This window comes from Patella vulgata, chromosome 7 (genome assembly GCF_932274485.2).
Source record: "Patella vulgata chromosome 7, xgPatVulg1.2, whole genome shotgun sequence".
Lineage (NCBI taxonomy): Eukaryota > Metazoa > Mollusca > Gastropoda > Patellidae > Patella > Patella vulgata.
Genome location: NC_065885.2, coordinates 46,507,586 through 46,531,697, shown reverse-complemented (window position 1 = coordinate 46,531,697; position 24,112 = coordinate 46,507,586). Strand labels below are relative to the sequence as shown.

The 24,112-nt window shown below is 35.9% G+C and overlaps 1 protein-coding gene across 1 annotated transcript in view; it reads right to left on the bottom strand.

Moving 5' to 3' along the window:
* The window catches only part of LOC126828357 (uncharacterized), a 209,077-nt gene that overhangs the window by 91,882 nt on the left and 93,083 nt on the right, over positions 1 to 24,112 (bottom strand). The window contains exons 8-9 of the mRNA XM_056102298.1: positions 8,157 to 8,246; positions 6,636 to 6,732 (exon numbers count right to left, since the gene is read on the bottom strand). Coding sequence (XP_055958273.1) covers positions 6,636 to 6,732; positions 8,157 to 8,246 — 187 coding nt within the window. The remainder of the gene's footprint in view (positions 1 to 6,635; positions 6,733 to 8,156; positions 8,247 to 24,112) is intronic.

Here is a 24,112-nt window from a genome sequence, read left to right as displayed (position 1 = left end):
ATCAGCCTATTTGATGCGACACAATAATAGAATTTTCCCGGAAAAATTTGAAACTCGCTGTCTGCTGTATGAGACACTTTCCGGGAAAATTTCGAACATTTTTCAAAGATGGCGACAAAACGGCAGTTATCTGCTCGCACATACTAACAAAAACTTGAATCAATTATTATCTGGCACTTGCAGCTTATTTCTAATCAAGCTAAGATTGAATTTCGGTCTTCGGCTAACTCAGATCTTTGCTTAACTCGGATAAAATTGGTCAGTCCACTTAGATCCGACTTATGCGAAGTTTGCTGTATTAAGGGGAGGCACTGCTCGACAAATATGAATTTTAAAATAACTGGCTTCTAATAATGCTATCAACTTGAAATTTTCAGGAATTGTTCACATTGACAAAATAGGCTAATCGGCAGTTTTGGGGGAATCTGCTTTACTGGTTACCATGGAAACAAAAAAAATCATTTTTACTGCTTAAAAAAAATCGTTCTCTGAAAGTATCAAAGGTAGAAGCCTGGAACTTTTTTTAAAATGTTCCTAGGACATTTCTCTGTGCAATTATCAATATGGTGTTGTTATTGTGTCCTTACATGTCGACTGTTGATATTTTACTTTTTGAGAAATTAAGACATAAAGAGGTAAAACAGCAAAATTTGAATTGCAAGAGTGTTCAAAAGTCCATTTTTTCTATCATAAACCACTTTATATGTATTTTCTTTAATTACAAGTGAAATAAAAATGAATGAACATCACAAATATGCAAATATAAAAAATCAAAAATTTGAGTCAAAATTGACATTTGTCGACCCTTGCCTCCCCTTAAACAAAACTCAAGACACCCCAAGCCTGAGGTCCTAAACAACAATACATTTTCTACTGAATGCCTTGCTACTCTTCAAATGAGATTTGTTTTAATGTCCGTCGATAAGGCCAGCAACAATATTGCCTTTACAATACCTGTAAACCAGCAGTTGCCAGGCAAGGTACATCCACATTTTGCAAGAGATGGACAGAGAACAAGCTAAAATCAGGAAGTTACAGTCCAATATGCATGAATATCAAAATGAAACAAGATCTTTTGGATATTAACATGTATTTGAAGTTTCAAATACAAGTAGGAGCCATTTTGTCAAGCAGTTTTGGTCCAATTGCTACGAGATTCAAACTCAACCACCATCAGTGTGTAACAGTGATATATTTAAACATTTTTTAAAATCAGATAAGCTAGAAAACACGATTTTTCGTACAATCAGGGGCTATAATGCAGGAAGTTACCAAGATCTTTGGGAGATACACTTGCATTTCAAGTTTCGTTAAAATCGGATAAAAATTGTGACCTTTAGAGTGTCAAACAAAATGTGAAGGGAACAACAGACGGACAGACGGAGGCGACAACAATATACATACACATGAAAATGTGGGCGTATAAAAATGATATTTATTAATGACTTTCACTTTGTTTTACAAGGCATTAGGTCTGTAGAGTGGTTTACTACTCACTGATTTAATTACTCAACCTTCAGGGAACCATTGATGGTTTGTGGAGTCATTGTTCTAATGGTTTTTGAATTTAAGTGAAATCACAACACTTCTACATGCCAGTATCAACATTTTTTTCACTGATAATATTAATTCATCTTTCTTTCAGGGTGTTGTGATTATTAAAAAGGTTCAAATCACTGTCAATACTTCACTACAAGTTATCCATCAAGTTATCCATTAATCAATTTATTTTATTTTCCGGTAAAGTGGTCTGTGTCATATTGGATGATGTTATTAGTATTACCATTATCAACCTTGATCACATTCATAATTACATTATGTTAATTAAGTTAGGTTTCCTTCAAGGTAATTACATGTACATGTAATGAGCAAAGATTATAAAGTTCCATAACCTTTTTGACGTTTGACTTCTGGCTATGTGAACTTGAATTTGATCAGGAAGTGGACTGTTAATGTTTCTGATTTAAAGAAGATGTATTGCCTGGGATGTGATTTACGGATTTTCAATGTATTGTGTAGTAACTCATTTGTCAGTGTGAAAAGAACTATTTTCAAATTTGATCAAGAGATGAAGGGTGGAAGCAGACCATCAATAAAGTTATAACAAGCCCCCGAAATAACAAAAAGAACAACAGATGACACATATTTATTAATTGCACATTTATCTTTTTCAAAAGTAGTGAGTAATCAAACCGATTATCTATGCTTAGTCTAAGCATAAAATGTGCACTATCAAACTCCGGTTTTGAAGTACCAGGTAGTGAGTGAAACTATACACTAAGTTTCATCACTCTCCATCAGTTAGTTATCTTGTCCCAAAGCATCGACCAAAGAAATTGCTTAGCTCTGCTTAGCTTTAATGGCAAATATTAATCATTGAACTCGGTCAAGATATTCGCCTAATGAACATCTATACCTCAATCATCTATAGTCAATCAACTTGCTTGTCGGCTACAATAACAGTCATACCTTAGTAATGAGAATCAGCTATTAGTTCATAATTCCAGTAATTAGCATATATGTAATGGTAATTTTGATAATCCGGTAAAAAAACAAAACAAGTTTGCTGATTATTCATACCAGGTCCAGTAAGTTGCCTTTGTGGATCGCCACGTGGCAATCGAAGGAACTTAGGAAGACAATCTCGGCATGGATTGTGCATCTCGCTCGGGAATCGCACATCTATGAAATCCAAGTACCGGTTGATATTAAAATAATAATTTCGTTGACTAGTTGTTAATTAAATTTAAATCTTAGTTGAATATAATTCTCGGATAGAATACTGAATACACCGAGAAACAGTCATTAATAATCTATTTTTCCGACCAAATCACCAATGCCGAATACCCCGATGACCTGTGACATCGGTCAGAATTAGTTCAATAAACCAGCGATTAGGGCTGTACGATATTGCAAAAAGGGACGATATCGATATTGGCATTTTTTTCAAAGATATAGTTAAATATCGCGATATTTTATAATAATGTCACTTTGCTATTAAATAAATTAAATATAAAATGCATTAAAGCTGACTACAGTGTGAGTAAGAATTGTGGGTAAGAATTGCTTTATTCATGCACTTTAAACTTTGCTTTTTTTTATAATATAGATTTATTAAAATGAACAAAACAACATCCTTTTTGGATAAAAATTAAATACAACCGCTGATGGTTAAAAAGCGTCTGCTTGTGACCTTGTGTAAGAAAATCCTCAAATATCACGTGCAACGAAAGTAAGTAGATGCGGTCTTCAAGTCTTGTATTGTAAGTTCAAACAGTTTAACAAATACTAAATGATCCTGACTATCTTCCATTCATGCATTCGATTGGCTGTGGTATTCCTGGCCTAAAAGTGACAGTAATCTATTTATAGATCGTTTTATTCTTGCTTTCAGAAATTAAGTTTCGTAGAGTTTTCTAAAATATTTGTTTTTTAAAAATATGACAACCTATTTATAGCCTGGTAATTAGCCGCGGTAGTGGGAAATTTCAGGCGTTTAGTAGGCCTAAGCTTTACATGTAGTAACAACTGACAATTTATTGTAGATTAAAAAAAAAGTAAAAGTAACGCATACACAATGCAGTGAAAAACGGATGCGGACACTACGCAAGAGTTTTCAACATTTAACGATTCTCAAAACATTAGTTTCATTTTTATAGTTTATTGCCGTTGGCTAATTTTCACTTCTGTATAGTGTATTTTTTATCTATTTTTATGATAATTCTTTTCGACATTTGAAGTTTTTGGCAATATTCGATAAACCACTATATCGACGATTTTTGGCCACGTGATATCGTAGATGGGTCTGAAAATACCATATCGCGATAAATGGCTATATCGAGAATATCGTACAGCCCTACTAGCTTTAGTTTTAAATAGCGTTTACTATTATGATTTTTTATTTTATAGGCCTACACATGCTGACATGAGGCTTAATTTTAAAAATAGTGTTGTTATTATTTTTGAAAACTATATGGCATAGTTGCACAGAATTTTTTTTTTAAAGCAATTTCAATTATGGTTGTCACGTGATCAATCATGGACGAATGAATAAACACATTTGCAAGTTACGTGATAGACAAAAACTACAAATTGAAGAAATACCATGGTGCTGTATCAGCTTATATCCATCGAAAAAATGAAGACGGTAATTTATTCAGGAATATTACTGACATGAATTTCAAGCCGGTACATGAATTAAATATGGAAAATTTTCCAAATGGTGGTAATAACATACATTAGAATACGATATTCCTCATAACAAATAATCAAGAATTATTTTTGCTGAAGTCTGGTTATATTAAAGGGAATGGAATATTATAATCTCAAAACAAATTTCCTACCGGGACCTCATCATTTGACCCAATTCTGGCCAGTTGGTTTCAAAATGGATTAAGAACCCTGGTACCAACTCCACTATTTTTGGAGTTTACAAACAATTTTTAACGATTATCAAATAATAATTTGAAATAAAACCATATGTATACTTTCTCAGCTTAAAAAACCCAAAGTACAAGGTACCAAATTGTATTCAATAGAATTGTGACCTGTATATTCCAGTTCATTAACTACAAAGGCCCATTAGTGCCAAACAAACAAAAAAATATTAATGCGTTTGAATGAGTTAGTATCTCGTTTGAACGAAATGGTATCTCATTTGAACAAATTAATCATCTCATTTGAACGAATTAGTATCTCGTTTGAACAAATTAGTTATCTTGTTTGAACGAATTAATCATCGTTTGAACGAATTAGTATCTCGTTTGAACGAATTAATCATCGTTTGAACGAATTAGTATCTCGTTTGAACGAATTAATTATCATAAGTACGAGTTAGTATCTCGTTTAAACGAGTTAGTATCTCGTTTAAACGAATAAATTATCTCGTTTGAACGAATAAATTATCTCGTTTGAATGAATTAATTATCTCGTTTGAACGAGTAAATCATCCCGTTTGAACAAATTAAGATTTCGATGTACGGAAGCATGGGAGGGACATGCAGAAATTGTGTTTTAAGTAAAGATAATGTCATTTAATACTTAAGTTCTTTACTATTTCTAGCGTTACCGTCAGTCGAAGGAAGTACATTTATGAGAACTAGTATAGAATATGTTGGATGTTATTCACGTTTTAAAAGCCGAATATGTTTAATGTTAGCCAGAATTAGCCACAACATCGTAGTGATGTCATTGTTTTATGACATGTATATGCTTAAATAGGCATTATGCAAGAGCTAAATCTACCTATTGCAGGTCTTTGTTTAGGCCTTAAATGTTATATGAACTATTCATTAGACATTTATTAACATATTTAAGTAGATTAGAACGGTTCGGCCATTTAATAGTTTAATTGAAAAATGGTAAAGCGTAAAGCGGGGCTGAGCCTCAAACAACCAGTGCGGTGGTTACATTCCGTGCACACATCTTGTCAAACCTTCAAAGGCTGATATCCTGGGATGACACGAAAAACTGTGGATGACACGAACAAACCCTAGTGGGAGGAATGCGACGTGCAATGCGATAAATTTTGCGGCATCGTTTTGCATGCTGCATGCACAAATTAGTTATTTCTTTTTAACACTCTCACTCCACCCCTCTATCTTAGAAACTCACCCAAATCCTCTTCCAAGGCAAAAAACACTGGAAATAAGTTCATCTGACAACAATAACATTAATCCTTAATATGTAAACATCGCTGACAAGCAATCGTACACCTGTAATTCTGTTCACTGAGCTAGTGAAAATTCAGCTAAAACACAATCTACCATTTTATTTCTTAATGGGCGGCCTCACTGAAGGAATTCCCACCAGACGTCGCTAGTAAAAACTTGGTTCCACGTGACCTTATCGATGATAAAAGACCCATATCAGGATTAAATTCAATATTAACGACCAAAACGTTTGTCAACACACCAGTTCGTAATGAATGTACAGGAAAACAATGCTGTAAGGTAAACAATGAGGTCACATGGGACCGCCTCACCTATAAATTATGTCCCTTTACCTCTAGCGAGGACGCCCATTGGGTGCATTTCAAATCCACGTCCTTACAATATCATACATATACCTGTCGTAGTGTCTGTTTAAGCATGTACATGTCATAAAACAATGACTTCACTACAATGTTGTGGCTAACATTAAACAAATTGGATAATTTCCAAGGTATTCTATACTAATTCCCCTTTTCACAAGTGTAGTTCCTTCTACTGGCGCTAACGCTAGAAATAGTAAAGAACCTACGCGTATTAAATCATATTATCTTTACTTGAAACACAATTTCTGCATGTCCCTTCCATGCTTCTGTACAATCAAAATCTTAATTCGTTCAAACGAGATAATTGATTTGTTCAAACAAGATACTAACTCATTCAAACGAGATAGTAACTTGTTCAAATGAGATAGTCACTCGTTCAAACGAGATAATTAATTCGTTCAAACAAGATAATTAATTCGTTAAAACGAAATACCAATTCGTTCAACCGAGATACTAATTCGTTCAAACAAGATACCAACACGTTCAAATGGATTAATAATTTATTTATTTTTTTTTTGGCACTAATGGCCCTTCGTAAATTACTAAATGCTATTGAAACAATTTATTCATGTAGGCATGTTTTAGGGTATCTACAAAATACCTTGAATTTATCCCAAAGAAACCAGACTCTATCTCCTTCTTCTATTAGTAGTATCATTGGCTGAAAAGATCGATCTAAAATCTCCAATTTATATTCCCTAAAAAAGAAATTGTAAACAAATGTACGAGGGGTTTTATTGTGCAAAACCAAATAAAAGAATTCAAGATACTGTCAGGTAAATAAAAATAAATTTATATTCCTTCATCTGGAATTTAACAACAAGGTAAACATCACAAAGATTGATTCAAAACTTAAGTCACAAGGTTTACAAGGTTTTGTCAGAGCTGTCAACCCCATATATAGAAAAACTGGAGCAATGAAGAAAAAAAAAAGAAAAAAAAAAAAGGAGACTCCATGTGATTTTTTCCATTTATTTATCTGCTTTATTTTATTCATACTATATGACGGTAAATTATAGCTGGCAAGTTTGACTGACTTCTTATTCAACAAGTATTAATTAATTCTTTGTAATTGACCGGAAAGTAGATTGATTTTTGATACCCATTGTGGCTGGTTCAATGATTAAGATTCCTACTTTGAACTTCATACAAATATGCTGAATGTTTTCTCAGTTATACAGTTTTTGGATTCAGAATTTTATCGAATTATTAGCAATCAAATGTAGAGATATTTCATACGGATACAAACTGTGATTATGAATGAACAAACGGTTGTAATGCAAGATACACCCACCTTTTGCAAGAGAACTAGCTAAGAAACAAAACACAATTTTTCGTACAATCCAGAAAGTTACGGTCTGATATGCACAAATATTGAAAGGATAGTCATATATCTTTAGTTTCATCAAAATTGGATAAAATTTTAGACCTCTAGAGGGTCCAAAACCTTAGCATTACAGACTTTTACACTATTTGTGTACAAGGAGCGACCATTTTGTTGGATAGTTTCGGTCCAATTTTCACATGCTAAAAACACGATTTTTCCTACAGTCAGGGGCCATAATCCAGGAAGTTACGGTCTGAGATGCAGTAATATGGAAGTGAACCAAGATCTTAGGGTTATAAACATACCTCTACTAAAGTGTCCATAAGCTAAAAACGTGATTTTTCATACAATCGGGGACCATAATCCATGAAGTTACAGTCTGATATATGCCAATATCAAAAGGAACCGAGATCTTTTGGAGACAAATCTATATTTCAAGTTTCATCAAAATGTGGCCGCATAAAATTTATTCTAAGGCTGATTTTGATGGTAAAAAGATTTAGAGGCATAACCTGGGAGTTTATTATCGAAAAACATTGAATATTAATAGGCTTTTTTCTTTCGTGAGACAGACAAGATAACAAAATATTTGACAGATGGATGGACAGACTAACAGATGATGGACAAACTGGTGTGATGGCAAAAATGTTGAACATTTAATTGCAGTCAAACATATGTATCAGTAAAAAAGGTAAAGTCAATCAAAAAAAATGTGGGTGTTTCCAAAAAATAGTAGAAATAACATGTAAAATTCATGCTTATGTGACACAACCATTCATCAACAGTAATAACTACCTGATGGCATCAAGGACGTGTACAATACATAAATGTGTTTTGCCCACTTCTTGTCCACTCTCTGTAAGGAAATAATATAATCCTGTGCGTCTGCAATAAAACCACATAATATTAACTAATAATCATAATGACTAAAACTTTAATTCAGTCATGCCCATATTCTTGTGATAACAGGCATATTTTATCAGCTTTTGAAGCTGACATTTCAAACATGTATGATACAATTAATAATCAAATTCCAGCCAGTTATTCTGCTGAATTTTGCTATTACATACAAATCGTTGTGTAAATATTAAAAGAATATTTCGGTGACGCTTTTTTGCCAACTGACAGGCTACAACCGATGGTAGAGTGACATAGGTGTTCGAGGCAAATCAGCTTGGTGGGGGGGGTGGGGGTGGGGGTGGGGGGGGCTTTCTGTGCAGTCAACAAGAGTTGTCGCACATTTTTCCTTTGTCAGTAATGAGTACATTTAGAACATATGAAAATTCTGACTATGAGTAATAACCCATTAATTATCAGAAATCATTAGAATTTATTTCGACTGTTTGTCTCATGATCATACGCAATTTATATTAACTTTATTTAGCCTCTAGACGGTCTACAATATTTTTCAAAAGTGATCAAGGGCCATAACTCTGACAGTAATTATCGGAATAGTTGAAAATCAATAGGCTTCTTTGTCTCATGACCTTTAACAGTGTGTATAAATTTAACGTCAATCGGATTATAACTTCTACCACCAGAGCGTCCATAAGATATTTCAAAGTCATCAAGGGCCATAACTCTGGCAATAATTATATCCGAAATCATTGAAAATCAACAGGCTTCTTCGTCTCATGACTTTAAAATTTATTGGATATGAACTTTTCCGTCAAAAGCTGTCACAAGATATTTCAAAGTGACCAAGGGCCATAACTCTTGCAGTAATTATCGGAAATCGTTGAAAATCAATAGACTTCTTTGTCTCATGACCTTAAACACTGTGTATAAATTTAAAGTCAATTGGATATTAACTTTAGCCTCTAGAGCGTCCACAAGATATTTTGTACATAACTGCACTGACAGTAAATAACTAATCTATGGTCCATGAAGTAGTTTTCACCCAGTGTTATGCAGATAAGAATGTCCCACCAGTAGCACTGATGGTATTGATGGTCGCAGTCATCTTCTACGTTCATAAAGAGCCCTCACAAGCCTATGTGGCGCCCAGAGCAAAAGTTTCAGTGATTTTGTCAATTTTTTTATTAACCAGCAGCTGCCTGACAGGATACGCCCACATTTTACAAGAGATGGATAGAGAACAAGCTAAACAAGCCAACAGTGAGGCTGATGTCCCCTGCCGAAATCCCCAAATAAATAGATGACACATATTAATTAATCGCACATCTATTTTTTTCAAAAGTATCGAGCAATCAAACTGATAATCAACTATACACTAAGTTTCATCACTCTCTATCAGATAGAATCAAAGTTATCTTGTCCCAAAGCATCGACCAAGGAAATTGCTTATCTCTGCTTAGCTTTAGCTCGATATGTTAATCATTGAACTCAGTCAAGCCGAACATCTACACCAAGTTTAAACATTCTACCTCAATTAGAAGCAGAGTTGTTATGTTCCAAGTCTTGACCAATCAAAATGCTTATTGCTCCTTAGCCTAAGCATAAAATTCTATTCATCAAACTTAGTCCAGGTATTAATGTAATGAAACTTTCCACCAAGTTTCATCACTCTCACTTAATTAGAACTAAAGTTATCGTGTCCCAAAGAATCAACAAATCAAATTGCTTATCTCTACTTACCATAAGTAGAAAATGCTCATCTTCGCACTCTATCAAGGCATTGACCTCATAAACACCTACACCAAGTTTGAACATTCTAGCTCAATTACAAGGAGAGTTATTGTGTTCCAAAGTCTCGGCCAATCAAATTGCTTATCGCTCTGCTTACCCTGAGCAGAAAATGCTCAATATCGAACTTAGTCAAGGTATTGATGTAATGAAACTATACACCAAGTTTCATCACTCTCACTTATTTAGAACTAAAGTTATTGTGTCCCAAAGCATCAATCAATCAAATTGCTTATCTCTGCTTACCCTAAGCAGAAAATGCTCATCTTCACACTCCATCAAGGCATTGACCTAATAAACATCTTTTTGTTGTGTAAATATTTGTTCTAACAAGAAAAGAACCATGTATGTATGTACAGTGTTGTACTTAAAGAATCCTTGCCAGTTCAAAATTGGGGGGAGGGGGATTGGTCTAGAGTGCCGCGCTTTAACCTCTAGCTGGCCGGTCACCTCTGGCTTGTGGTTGGGGTTTCGATCCCTGGTATGAGCGTATGTGGCTTGGAGATAGGGGTGCCTTCTCAACCTCAGGGGTTTACTCCGGTTTCCTTCCACACGAAAGAACCCTTCGCGTGTGCCAGGGTTCTTAATCCATTTTGAAATGAACCGGCCACAGGTAGGAAGAAGGGATAATCGTCTTTTCAGCAACAAACATGTTGGATTATGCATACTCTATTCACGACAGTAATTGCATAATTCACTAATTGCATAACATATTCGGGATAATAATAGCTGAAACTTCGAATAAACAAGACCTTTGTAATTGCATACTTGTATTCATACATCGCTATAATATCGACATTTATATCATATTATTATTTCAGCAACTTGCATTGCATATTCCTACTTTTGCTTTCATCCAACTAAACAGAAGTTATAAATTAGTAAAAACTACAAGTACATACAAATTGTTTTTTAAATCATATTATTCGTAAGCACATGTTAATTATAAAAATAACAAAGTAGCACAAATCAGTTTCCGTGTATAGTCGGAACTCGGAAATATGCTGTACGCGTGAAAGGTCACGCGTCCAATTGTCGTGATTCAGATTAGTTTATTTTTAGTGTTACCAGTATACAATTGTCGGGATTTAATGCAGCAGGACTAGTTTGGATATCTGAGGGGATTTCTTCCTTAATTTCACTGGATATTAAAGAAATAAATTCACCACAACAATTAAAATCACAATATAATTTTTTGGTCATTTCATGTCCCTGCTGTTCTGTCAAATCGTTCAATTATTGTTCATAATTTTCGCTGGCAATGTTTCCTTTTGCTATGAAATACGCATTCGAATTAACGCCCGGTTTGAAATAATTTCTATAGATTTGGGAATAAAACTCTTTGTTCTGCCATCGTCTTTCTTTCTTTGCTGCGCAGGTATGGTCTTTTATTGCCGATAATTTGGTTGACCTATATTGGACGTGGGGGGATCTCTGGCTTTTGGAATTTCCATTGACGACGTGCATGCTTGAAGTTCAAGGTCAATGCCACCATCACTATCTTCAATTAAATCTTGTTTACGTTTCCTGGTGTCATTCTGCGAGGTGTTCAAGTACTTGGCATGATTACCTCAGTTAAGTTGTTTATTTATGAAATAAGCCGAAGGTATTCATTGTAATGATTGACTCTTTGATGGGTTTCTTAATCGACGAGTAATAATTAACTCTTTGTAATCGGCCGAAAGTAGATTGATTAATGATACCATAGTGGCCAGTTCATTGTTTTACCAATCGGCCTGATAATTAATTCTTTGTAAATCAGCCGAAAGTAGATTGATTTGTGATACCTTAGTGGCGGGTTCATTGTTTTACCAATCGGCTAGATTAAAGATCAATCGGCTAAAGCCGACAAAAAACAGCCGATTAAGATCCCTGGCATGCGCTAAGATAATAAAAATGAAAAATAAGACATGTCTGCGATATTACCTTCGGTGGAAGCAGACGTTAAACACTAAGAACAACAACAGTTCAAAATTGAAGAAGCATGGACACACAGACGCTGTGCGGGCAAAATTCTCCATCCTTGCATTTTACAAACAGTAATTGAATAAAGATTACCATATGTTATCCCAACAAAATACTGAAGTATTGCATGTGTTGACAAGATAATGTTAAACCCCATTCCATATATATGTTTATGTCCTACTTTTTTTTTCTTTGAAAATAGTTTTGAAGAATCAGTTTGGTTACAAAATTACGCATGATGTCAATGTGTACACATGAGCTTGTGTTTTTTGTCCCATCTACACAACTAGACAGTTCTTTGCCAGGCCCTCCCTCCTGCACTACCGACTGGGAAAAACCATGCTGCAAAATGCCAGAGAACTTTCTTGACTAACACCAGCGTACATAATCCTTGTATTCAGATGGGTATTTTTTTCTTTGGAAAAATTTGTAATGAATCAATTTGAATTAAAAAGCTCAAGTATGAAAACACCTGATTCTAATATCAAGATTTTTATTTTTGCTACGAAAATATCTTAAATGCATCTCTTTTTTTTCTTTGAAAATAGTTTTGAAGAATCAGTTTGGTTACAAAAATACACATGATGTTTACATCCTCAAATATAATAATGGACCCAAAACTAAAAAGTAGTTTTGTTTTATTATTTTCAAGAAATTCAAGAAAATCTGTAGATCTAAAATTAAAGTACTTTTTAAAAATATAAAAAAAATAAAGTAAAAAATACGGTTTTCGTGTTAATATTAACTTCATAAATATAGGAAAGTTGTCTCAAAATTTCCAGTCGCTATCTCAATTACAATTATTACAAAATATAATAACATCAAATATCAGTTCATGCATCATGTTCCTGAAGCAACGACTGCGAGTTTCACAACATCTGGCCGTTGCTTGTTTACTTCACAATTCCCGAACTTATAGCTATGTTATCTTCAGTAGTGTCTAATCAGAGGTTGTGACATCGCGACCTCCACAGAAACCTTGACGTTGAATGAACCTTGAACTTTGCAACTCGATTATCACAGGTAGACATTTTAGCTTGAAAGCGCGAGACTTGGTATTCGCAGCGTTAGTGGAATCTGTTAGGCTCAAAAGTTGGGCTTGTACCAAATCAAAATTAGTGCCGCAACATGCAGGGTATTACGTGAAGGCCTTGATAAGATGTACGTAGTTAAAGCGAGATCAAGCCTTCTGTTGAAGATGTTCATGCATAGGCTATGCAATGTGCTATGGCCTATAGTATGGGATCTATAATTTAAGTACTTTTTGAAACTATAAATAATGAAGTAAAAAATACTGTCTTCGTATTATGATTAACTTCATAAATATAACAAAAGTTATCTCAAAATTTCCAGTCGCTATCTCAATAACCAAATAATAACATGTAATATCAGTTCATACGACTCAGCTTCATAAATAATATAGTCAAGCCTTCTACAGGAAGTAATTTATGGTACATCTACTTCATGCATGCGATGTACAACCTAATTCATCGTCCAATGCTGGGTGATTTATCCATATTATATACGATCTATGTCGGTATTTGCAAACTTTGTGGAATGAATACTCGGGAGTTTATAACAGTATTTATTCATCATTAAGCAATAAAATATTGTAAATAACATCAAAAGGAAAACATTTTTTCAATATTTATGTTAAATATCATCCAGAAAAATCAAAACCGCTATATATCGCGGTACTTTGTTTTTTACTACAAATAAACTGTTTGTGTCACGTGAAAGCCATTCGCCAATAATCTATATTTTTGACCGATGTCGGAATTTGTTTGATGGAATATAACAACAATAATGAAAGGACAAGTTGAACACTAAAAGAGATCAATTATGATATATCTGTATTGTTTTTATTGAATAGGGTAAACTCCTAGCCGATAAAATATATGATTTTTACCACAATAAAAACGATCAGTTTGGGGAAAAAAAATGAAGAATTCCGAATGTCTGACAAAGTGGCACAAAACGCCGGTTATAGACATCGCATTATTTACATTTTGCATGGAAGGAAAATAATCAATAGAATTCCGTTTTTTGTCATAATTATGGTCTTGATTTTGCGTAAAAAAAGAAATCATGTTATTCAGTAACAATAAGCGAAAAAATGTTACACGCATTTTTTTATGTGTGACATATTTTGTTAACACCCAAGTCTACAAAATCTACACGCATTTTGCATTTTTGCATACGTCAAATTCGATACCTGTGTTAAATACATTTACCCAAAAAACAAAGAATTAAAATTATAATAATTAGTATCACAACTGTCATGCTAAATTATTTAATAAAATGTTTTGCGACAATTCGGTATACGTATCGACATGACTGACCTAATTAATTCTATGTTGGTTCCATCATCTCAAATGAAATGTTGTAAATCGCCAACGGTAAATCCAGAATATGAGCCATTTTTTAAATTATTCTTAGCTAGCGTTAATTCTTTTGTTGTTCCATTTTTATTTGGGTATAATCCAGTTTTAAGTGGATAGAAATCGTATACATTATCCGTATAAAAGTTTAAGTTGTCTTCCATCACAGCTGCGGAAGGTAATAATAATGGCTCTGCAAGACTCGTGTGGATATTTTCCAGTTTCAATTCCATTAGTGTGCAAAGTAAATGCTTTAAACGAGGCATAAATAATCAAGTGAACAGCAAATTTCTTATTCCAGAACATTGAAATACTTGTCAATGTTACGAAATTTATCAGTTGTTGAACAAGTATCGAGCAATCAAACTATACACTAAGTTTCATCGCTCTCTATCAGATAGAATCAAGGTTATCTTGTCCCAAAGCATCGACCAATGAAATTGCTTAGCTTTAGCTCGAAATGTTAATCATTGAACTCAGTCAAGACATTCACCAAATGAACATCTACATCAAGTTTAAACATTCTACCTCAATTAAAAGCAGAGTTGTTACGTTCCAAAGTCTTGACCAATCAAATTGCTTATCGCTCTTTAGCCTAAGCCGAAAATTCGCACCATCGAACTTAGTCAAGGTTATGATAAAATGAATCTATATTCTGAGTTTCATCGCTCTCACTTCATTATAACCAAAGTTGTTGTGCCCCAAAGCATCAACCAACCAGATTGCGTATCTCTGCTTTCCGTAAGCAGACAATGTTCATCATCGAACTCCATCAAGCCATTCACCTGATGAACGCTTACACCAAGTTTGAACATTATACCTCAATTAGAAGGAGAGTTATTGTGTCTAAAGTCTTCACCAATCAAATTGCTTATCGCTCTACTTACCCTGAGCAGAAAATGCTCATTATCAAACTTAGTCGAGGTATTGATGTAATGAAACTATACACCAAGTTTCATCACTCTCACTTAATTAGAACTAGTTATCGTGTCCCAAAGCATCAACCAATCAAATTGTTATCTCTGCTTACCCTACGCAGAAAATGTTCATCTATGAACTCCATCAAGGCATTGACCTAATAAACACCTACACCAAGTTTGAACATTCTAGCTCAATTAGAAGGAGAGTTATTGTGTTCCAAAAAGTGTGACGGACAGACAGAGACGGACGGACGGACGGACAGACAGACAGACGAACCCATTTTAGTAGTCCCCTGCTTTCTTTGAAATGAAATGAAATGGGGTTTAACGTCCTACTGTTCTGTTCCTATGCATACGCCATACAGTGTGCTATGAGGGAAATTTTGCCCGGGCTGTGGCACTATCGCCTACTCTTATATCAAAATCCTACTGCCAGGGGATCTTTTACGGGCATTCCAATGTATACACGGGACCTCGATTTTCCGTAACATCCAAAGGACTAGACAGCTATCCTTGTCAGGCCCTCCATCCTGAATCACTGACAAGGGGGAACCCCGCCGGAAAATCTGGATGAACTTTCTCGGCCAATGCAGGGATCGAACACCCGACGCTTTCTTCAAAAGGCGGGGGACAAAAATATTTGGTGTTAAAAAATAAAGATGTGTGGGAGCTGGGAGGAAATTTCCATTCAAAATAAGTGCGGGAATATGAGTCACTTGATGTCAACACAGTTGACCCAGCAAAAGATGTGAAAATAAAATGGAATTAGCTATTGTTATGTATTTTTAGGCAAGTCCTTTATACATAAAACATAACAATTGCTTCATAAATGAACATTTAGTTGCATTTCGACTTAATTTACCGTGAATATGGGTCTTGGGAACTTAAAATGCATTTTTCTTCACCGTGTCTAATGATGTCATAACACGGCAAACTACGAGTATGAGATATTATTTTCAACAAAATTTCCCAGTATATACCATTTTCAAGTGTTCGGTGGCAGCACTTAACATGCTTCAATTTTATTGATTTCAGTAGCATCGGAAGTGCAATAAAATGAACTTTCGATCAGTTGGTTATGGAATTGTGACAAATTGCCTCATAAAAAGTAAGCATGAATTCTTTTTTCAACTTGCAAAAAATACATGGTATTTCGGAATGCCAACATTCCATAACCGACCAATCGAAAGTTCGTTCGGTTATCTTTCTAATGGTATCAAAATGAAAAAAATTAATTAATAAAAAGAACCGCTGCCGAGCACTTGAAGTTGAGTACCGCCGTTTCAAAACGTTACAAATTTTTTTACCATAACGTCAAAACACGATAAATTGACGTTTATGAAATTAATTAGAAAAAAAGGTATGCAAACATTATATCAAACAAAAGAATAAGATATCAGCTTTCAAAATCTGTTTTAAGAGTGTATCCGCGAGAAGACCACGCAAAAATCACAAAAGGTGCTAAGTTGGGGGTCGGAAGTTTTTGATCAAACTTATGGTATGACACCCCCTAGGGGCAAGAAGTGACATGCTGAAGTGGTTACAAGCTGATGTCGCTATAAAGGACTGCACTGGAAATATACATTATTACAATAATGTAATTTGAGCTGACGTCGTGACCGTGTTGGTCTCGCGAGATTTCACTTCGCGAGACTTCACTCGAAGCGTCTTACTAGCGAGAGACAACACGTGAACGAACAATAGATGGAAATTTCAATTGTGTTTATTTCTGTTGGAAAGTGTTTTTTACGCCAATTATTGTGATAAGTTGAGTATACTTAGTATTTCTGTAGACTGTATTCACGTATTGTGTACGTGCATTTTTTGTTCGGCCAGTATCGACATTTATTTGCTTAGGATAATCTCCGCCAAAAAATGGCGGCTTTTCCTTTGTTCCAAGTTGGTCAGCAGTCGCTCACTCTCGCATCGAGTCCGTTATCTGATCCAGTGCAAGTGTGCATTTTCGGTTCCAGCTACAAAAAACCCTTGACTATGTAGAGTTAGTTTCCGCGGTTATGGCGGTTAACGTGTTAGAGGTGATCCGCACGGACGCCTTTTTAAGTCAAATAATTTAGACTTTCGTCATGCTGACATCATAGTGTTACATATGGGCTCCAATGATTTGTCGGATTTGAACAGTAATCCATATCAATTGGCGTTAGCCATTGTGTCTTTTGCCGAGTATATTGTTCACGGATGGAATCCTAAGTGTATCGTAATTTCTGAACTTTTACCCCGCAAATTGGTGTAACACTTTCTTACAGATAACAGAATATCAGCATAATGTATAAAACATTTATTGAGAACATGAAATAGACATAAATCGGGGGAAGCTCTAATCCAAGTCTGACTTGCTGTCAGTAAACGTCTGCTTATAAAGCCTCTAACAATTAGCTGAGGTGGACAAGAGTGATAATCATATATGGTATTGTTTATTATCAATGATGGTGTTTGTAATTAAACTGCATATTTCTTTGAAAGTCATTGTCAGGTCAAGGTATAATGAACTGACCACTAATACATTCTCTTTGAAATTCAGTCTAGTGTTACACGCGGATCATGTGTAGCTTGTTAAAGAACATCTTGAATAAACTAGATGATTATTAAGAACGTGTCTTCACAGAAGTTGTCGAGAGTTTAAACGTCAACTTCAGTTATAGATCCGTTTTGTCACACCAGGTTATTTATTAAAAATAAATAACAAACATAATATAAACGTCAACTTCAGGTATAAATCACTCTGTTACATTGGTGACCCATTCCACTTATAACGAGAAAGTAGCAGAGACAAATAAAATATCTCATTATGGCACCATAGAGCAGGGCTAATAAACCCAGCCCGTAATCCTTACGACCCTGATGGTATTCATTTATCAAAGGAGATTGGTTGCTCACTTTTCTGTCGCAGTGTGAGAGATGCAATTCTACAATATATCCGCTGGTTTTGTTTGCTTCCCACATCTTAGTCGGGCGATTTGTCTTTGTGGTACCTGTGTCAGTACATGTATATTTTTATATTGTTGTTTATGTTGTGTTGGGCTTTTTCAATGTGCCCATCTTTTTGAATTAGTAATAGTATAGTAAACCATGTGTAGTGGCTTGGCCTATATGTATAGTTTATAGTGTTGTTTGTGTGTGTTGGGCTTTTTCAATGTGCCCATCTTTTTGAATTACTATAGTAAACCACGTGTAGTGGCCTTCGGAAATGTTTAAGTGGTGGCATACAAGGTTGGGTATGCGTGTGAGTAGCGTGACATATTTTTTCTCTGCGTTAGCCTAGCAGGGCGAGGTTGCTGCTTCTGGAAGTAAGCAGATTTATCTTATTTCTGTGGTGACATACTTTGGGGGTATGTGTGTGGGTAGTACTTGTGTTGCTAATCAGTTGTGATGACATGCTATTGGGGTATGCGTGTGAGTTTTGCGTGTGCTAGGCTATTGTTTGTGGCATGTTAGTGCAGTATGCGTGCTATTTACTTGTGAACACTTAGTGTAGCTAAGGCTTGTAAATGTAATTGTGTATATGTTTATGTGGGATTGAAACTGTTTCAGGATGTCTTAAGCGCCGTAGGAACCCTTGCCCAAGTGATGACGTGGAGGACATCGAAATCGTCCCAACAATGGCAGAAGATCGCCTGACCAACATACTATTACAGAAATTGTTTAAACGGGGACTTTTAGTCAAGTCACCCGAAACTCCTCCGGCGATAGATGCCTCAACTACTCCTACACCTGTTCCAAGTACTGCTAGTTCATCGGCACATGCATCAATACCGGACGTCCCCTCCACATCAGTGCCTGTTACAGCCCACGCTGAGACGCCAACTGGCAATACTGCCCCAAGCGTGTTTGCAGTGGAGACAACACAGCTCTTCACAACTACAGCAGATCTTCAACCGCAGACGTCTACTATGGGTGAGGGGTGGCTCATTTCGAGCCACATTTCAAAACGACATTTGGACAAACAGGTTCGTAAACTTTGCGAGCCTTCTTCCGGGTTCTGTGCCTGATCAACTGTCATTAAGTGTTTCTGAGGTGAATGAGGAACCAGTTTTTAAGCTGGTTTCCTCACCAAAGTCCAAACTCCTGTCATTGGATCAATGGCAGAAGGCTTTTGCAATTTTTATGGAAGGGTATGTCCAAAGGTCATCCCAGTCAGTGCCCAGTTTGCTGGCTTACATGTCTTTTGTGACCGATTTAGCACAAAATTATGGAGGGACTGCCCTGCAATATTATGACACAGGTTTCACAACCTTGCGTCAATCACAGGACCTAGCCTGGAACAGACTGCATCCAGAGTTGTGGCTGCAAGACATGGACTTGTTAGTTGAAAAAATAAATATCGAAATATCCAAGGGTCGGGTGTTGGGGCCTTTTAAACATCCCCCATTTCCAAATCTTCGCTGCTCTCCTTTAGGTGTCGTTCCTAAACAGGAGTTGGGTGCTTTTCGTTTGATCCACGACTTGTCCTTCCCATTTGAGGATTTAATAAACTCTGGCATTCCCGAGGAATTTTGCTCTGTTAAATATGAGACCATAGATAATGTTGTTGAAATTGTTCGCTCCCTGGGCAGGGGAGTACTAATGGCAAAAGCGGATATAAAGGACGCTTATAGATTACTTCCTATCCATCCGGAGGATTACGATCTATTGGGGTTTACCATTAGTATTAATAACCAATTGTGGTATTACGCGGATAGGTGCCTTCCCATGGGATTCAGTATGAGTTGCCAAACATTTGAACGATTCAGTTTGGCCCTGTATTGGATTATAACTACCACCCATCAATCTGCAATAAGCCAGATGATTGATGACTTCTTTTTTGCTGTCCGGTCGACTCGCCAATATGTTCGGATGCCTTGAATTCTTTCTTCAACTTAGCAGAGTACATAGGTATTCCTATAAAACAATCAAAAACCGTTTTTCCGACAAATAAAATAGTTATTTACGGAATAGAAGTGGACTCAGTGACAATGGAAGTATGTTTGCCGCGAGAAAAAATAGTCAAAATCTGTGATCGCCTAACAGAGTTCTTGTCACGAAAAAAAGTTACATTACATGAATTGCAATCTCTGTTAGGTCTCCTTAATTTTGCTACAATGGTAGTAGTACCGGGTCGTACCTTCTTGCGAAGACTGTATGACCTAACAATTGGAATATCGAAACCCTTTTACAAAATACGCATTACAAATGCTGCGCGGTTAGATTTACATGCGTGGCATCTTTTCATGTCCAATTTTAACGGCAGATGCATGTTTTTGCATGATACTTGGATGGGATCTGATTTTTTGAAATTATATACTGATGCGGCTACATCCCACGGATTTGCAGCTGTGCTAGGTTCGAAATGGTTCGTTGGTGAATGGTCAGAACAATTTGCTTCTTTCAGCATTAATGTTTTAGAATCGTTTCCAATTGTAGCTGCTATGGAACACTTCGGATATCTTTTAAAAAATCATAAGCTTTTACTTTTAACCGATAACGAGTGTGTAGTTTTTGTGATAAACAAAGCCACTTCAAAATGTCCGGCTCTCATGACACTGGTTCGGTGTTTGATTTTAGTTGCACTCCGTTTCAATATTTTAATATGAGCTAAACATATCCCGGGACATTATAATACTGTGGCTGATTCCCTGTCTCGTTTTCTATTTCAGCGAGCGAGAGAACACGCTCCATGGTTAGATCCATCTCCACAGGTGGTGGATCCCGCAATTTTGACGATTTGACAGCCACAGCGAAGTTGTTAGTCGGTCAAGCGTTATCTAGTGGTTCGCGCGCATCCTATCAATGGTCTTGGACTAGGTTTACAGATTTCTGCAGACGTTTTAAACTATACCCTACGTTTCCGATTCCCTCTCCTATTATCTTGAATTTTTTGGCCTTTTTGTTTGAGAATGGCTTTGCACCATCTTCAATCGCCTCACATGTGTGAGTCTTGGCATTTGTACAAAAATTGTTGGGTTTTCCCGATACAGTGCATTCCTTTTTGGTTACAAATTTATTGAAAGTCGCTAAAAAACTTCATGTTCCACTTGAAAATCGTCTTCCGATCACAAATAATATCCTATTGCGTTTGTTATCAGCGATCCCGACGGTAATTACATTACAGACTCACCAAATTTTGTTGCAGGCAATTTTTGCCGTAGCGTTTGCAGGTTTTTTCCGTTTGGGAGAGTTAGTGCTGAAATCAAAAATCCAATCTACCCTTGTAGTCCAGACTAATCATGTACGCTTTGTCTTCACTGAGAGTGTGTTGTCATCGGTTGAAATAACATTAGTCTATTATAAACATAAATCCACGTCGGATCCGATTTAGACTTCTATTGTCGTATTGATCCTTTACTGGATGATCATTATTGTAATATAAGTTACGTGAGACGGGAGTTATCTAGCTGCCCCTGCCGACTCTTCACTGTAATATAATATTGAAGTTAATAAAAGGCACACACACTTCGGAGTGTGGTCGAATCACGAGCATGTCTTGTTAATATATATAGGGGGGGTTTTGAGATATGAATATGACCGTCCATCCACATGCTGATATATAGAAGGCATCTAGAAGGTAGTGATCCCAACACAACATGGTGGAGATGTCGAATTAATGCCGAATTGATGCTGAACTAATGCAGAATTAAAAAGGATTTTTTTATTGAAACCAGACTACATAGTAATGTTCTAGAACTTACTTGAATACTTCTATTCATGAAGGCACGTGGGCGTTCGAAAAGCGCATGGTAAACCAATTCCGCAGTACGTGAAAATTGGAGGACTATCTAGTTTCACGAAGAAAATCACAGAAGAAGAAGAAGAAAATGGCGGATCCAACATGGTAGCAGCCATAACTACTTCCGGTAGAAGTCATAGCTACTACTTTCGTCTTTTTTTGGTGGAGATAAATGGTTTTCAACTTGTTCCAGCAGTCAATATTTGATAATTTAATAACTGTATACATCGAAAGAAAGTGTGAGTGAATTAATTTTTTATTAATGTTTTTTTGATAAGTTAAGGTAGTCAGAAAATTTTTTTCTTTAAAATTTTCATATTCAAATAGACTTGTCTTAGTCCTGTTTATAATTGATAGCTTTGTTATTAAGTTAGTGTTACCATTACGTCGAAGCAGAAGTAATCAGTATATAGTATAAGGTTCGATAGAAACTTCAAAATTTGATATGGCTGAACCACAAATTTCCGTGCCTGTAATCTTGGTATCGAACGTTTTGAAGGTTCTTCTTCATCTCAAGATAAATCTTTATCACATTTTTTATCATTTAATGATTATTTGGAATTCAATAACATTGATAAAGAGCCTAATACTGTTGTTGATATTAATAATGTGTATAATAATGCAATCTCACCATTAGAGAATGCTGAACAGCTTCAAAAGTTAGCTGCTCAATTAGATATCAATGACGCTCAGGTCAAACATAAGTATTTATCTGCATTACCACAAGACTGTCAACAATCATTAATATTATCTGGCCCCGCAGACATAACATTAGCCCAAATGTGTACTAAAGTTCAAGCCTATCTTGATGTTAAAACCACTAATAAGCCAACAACTAAAGAAGTATCTTTCTCCACACAATTATCTGATAGGGATACTAAGATTAATACAGACTCAAATACTGATACCACTTTACATGATTCTATTTCACGTTTACAAGATGATGTACACAAGCTTACACTTAGGTATGACAAAAACAACTCTAGGGGATGTCGTATTGATCCTTTACTGGATGATCATTATTGTAATATAAGTCACGTGAGACGGGAGTTATCTGCCCCTGCCGACTCTTCACTGTAATATAATATTGAAGTTAATAAAAGGCACACACACTTCGAGGGTGTGGTCGAACCAGGAGCATGTCTTGTTAATATATATAGGGGGGGGGGGGGGGTGAGATATGAATATGACCGTCCATCCACGTGCTGATATATATAGAAGGCATCTAGAAGGTAGTGATCCCAACACAACACTATTGCAATGCTCTTGTTCATCGTCCAGCATGGCTTGTGCTCCATGCTTACTGTTCCATTATTTGAAATGTTTTCCACATTCTACTGGACCTTTATTCCAAATGCCTGTTGGTAAACCAGCAATTTATTCCTTTGTGAATGCCCAATTATCAAAGTTAGTAGCATTTTTAGGCTTGGATGTTTCACGCTACAAACTCCATTCCTTCCGCATGGGCGCTGCTACAACTGCCTTTTTGAAGAGCCATTCTGAGGACACTATCCGCCGTTTTGGACAATGGAAAAGCAACACTTTCCAATCTCACATCCGTTTGCCTTGCCTAAATTCATTAGATTAAGATTATGGTCCTGAATCCTGTGTCTCCTTGTACGATATATATATATTGTGTTTTTGTTCTCAAACTTCATTAGTTTTATACTTATTTTGATAGGTTCAGACTCCCCAGAGTAGTTTGTGGAGTTGAGTTTATCGGTATGTAAATAGATCGAGTGTTGAATTTCCGTCCACTGTAAAATTTTACAATACCTTTTGTTAAAATGTATACTCATAATTGTCACACGTGCAATAATATTAATTAAGATGTGTCCTGTATTTGAAAAGCATACTTTTCTCAATCACCCCAGAGTAGTCTGAACGACATTCGCTCTTATATTAAGAGTTTTTTATGTATCTGGGCTTCTATGCATGATCACTGCCCATTATAGTATATAGCGGTAGTTAGTCGAAACCCATAATGGTTTTAGGCAATTTTTGTACATAGGCATGCCGTTATAAGTGCAGAGCACTTCCACTTGTCAGAGTAGTCCGACAGAGTCTTGTATGTTCTGCAATTCCAGTGTCCAATTACAGTATGACAGCTTAGATGCT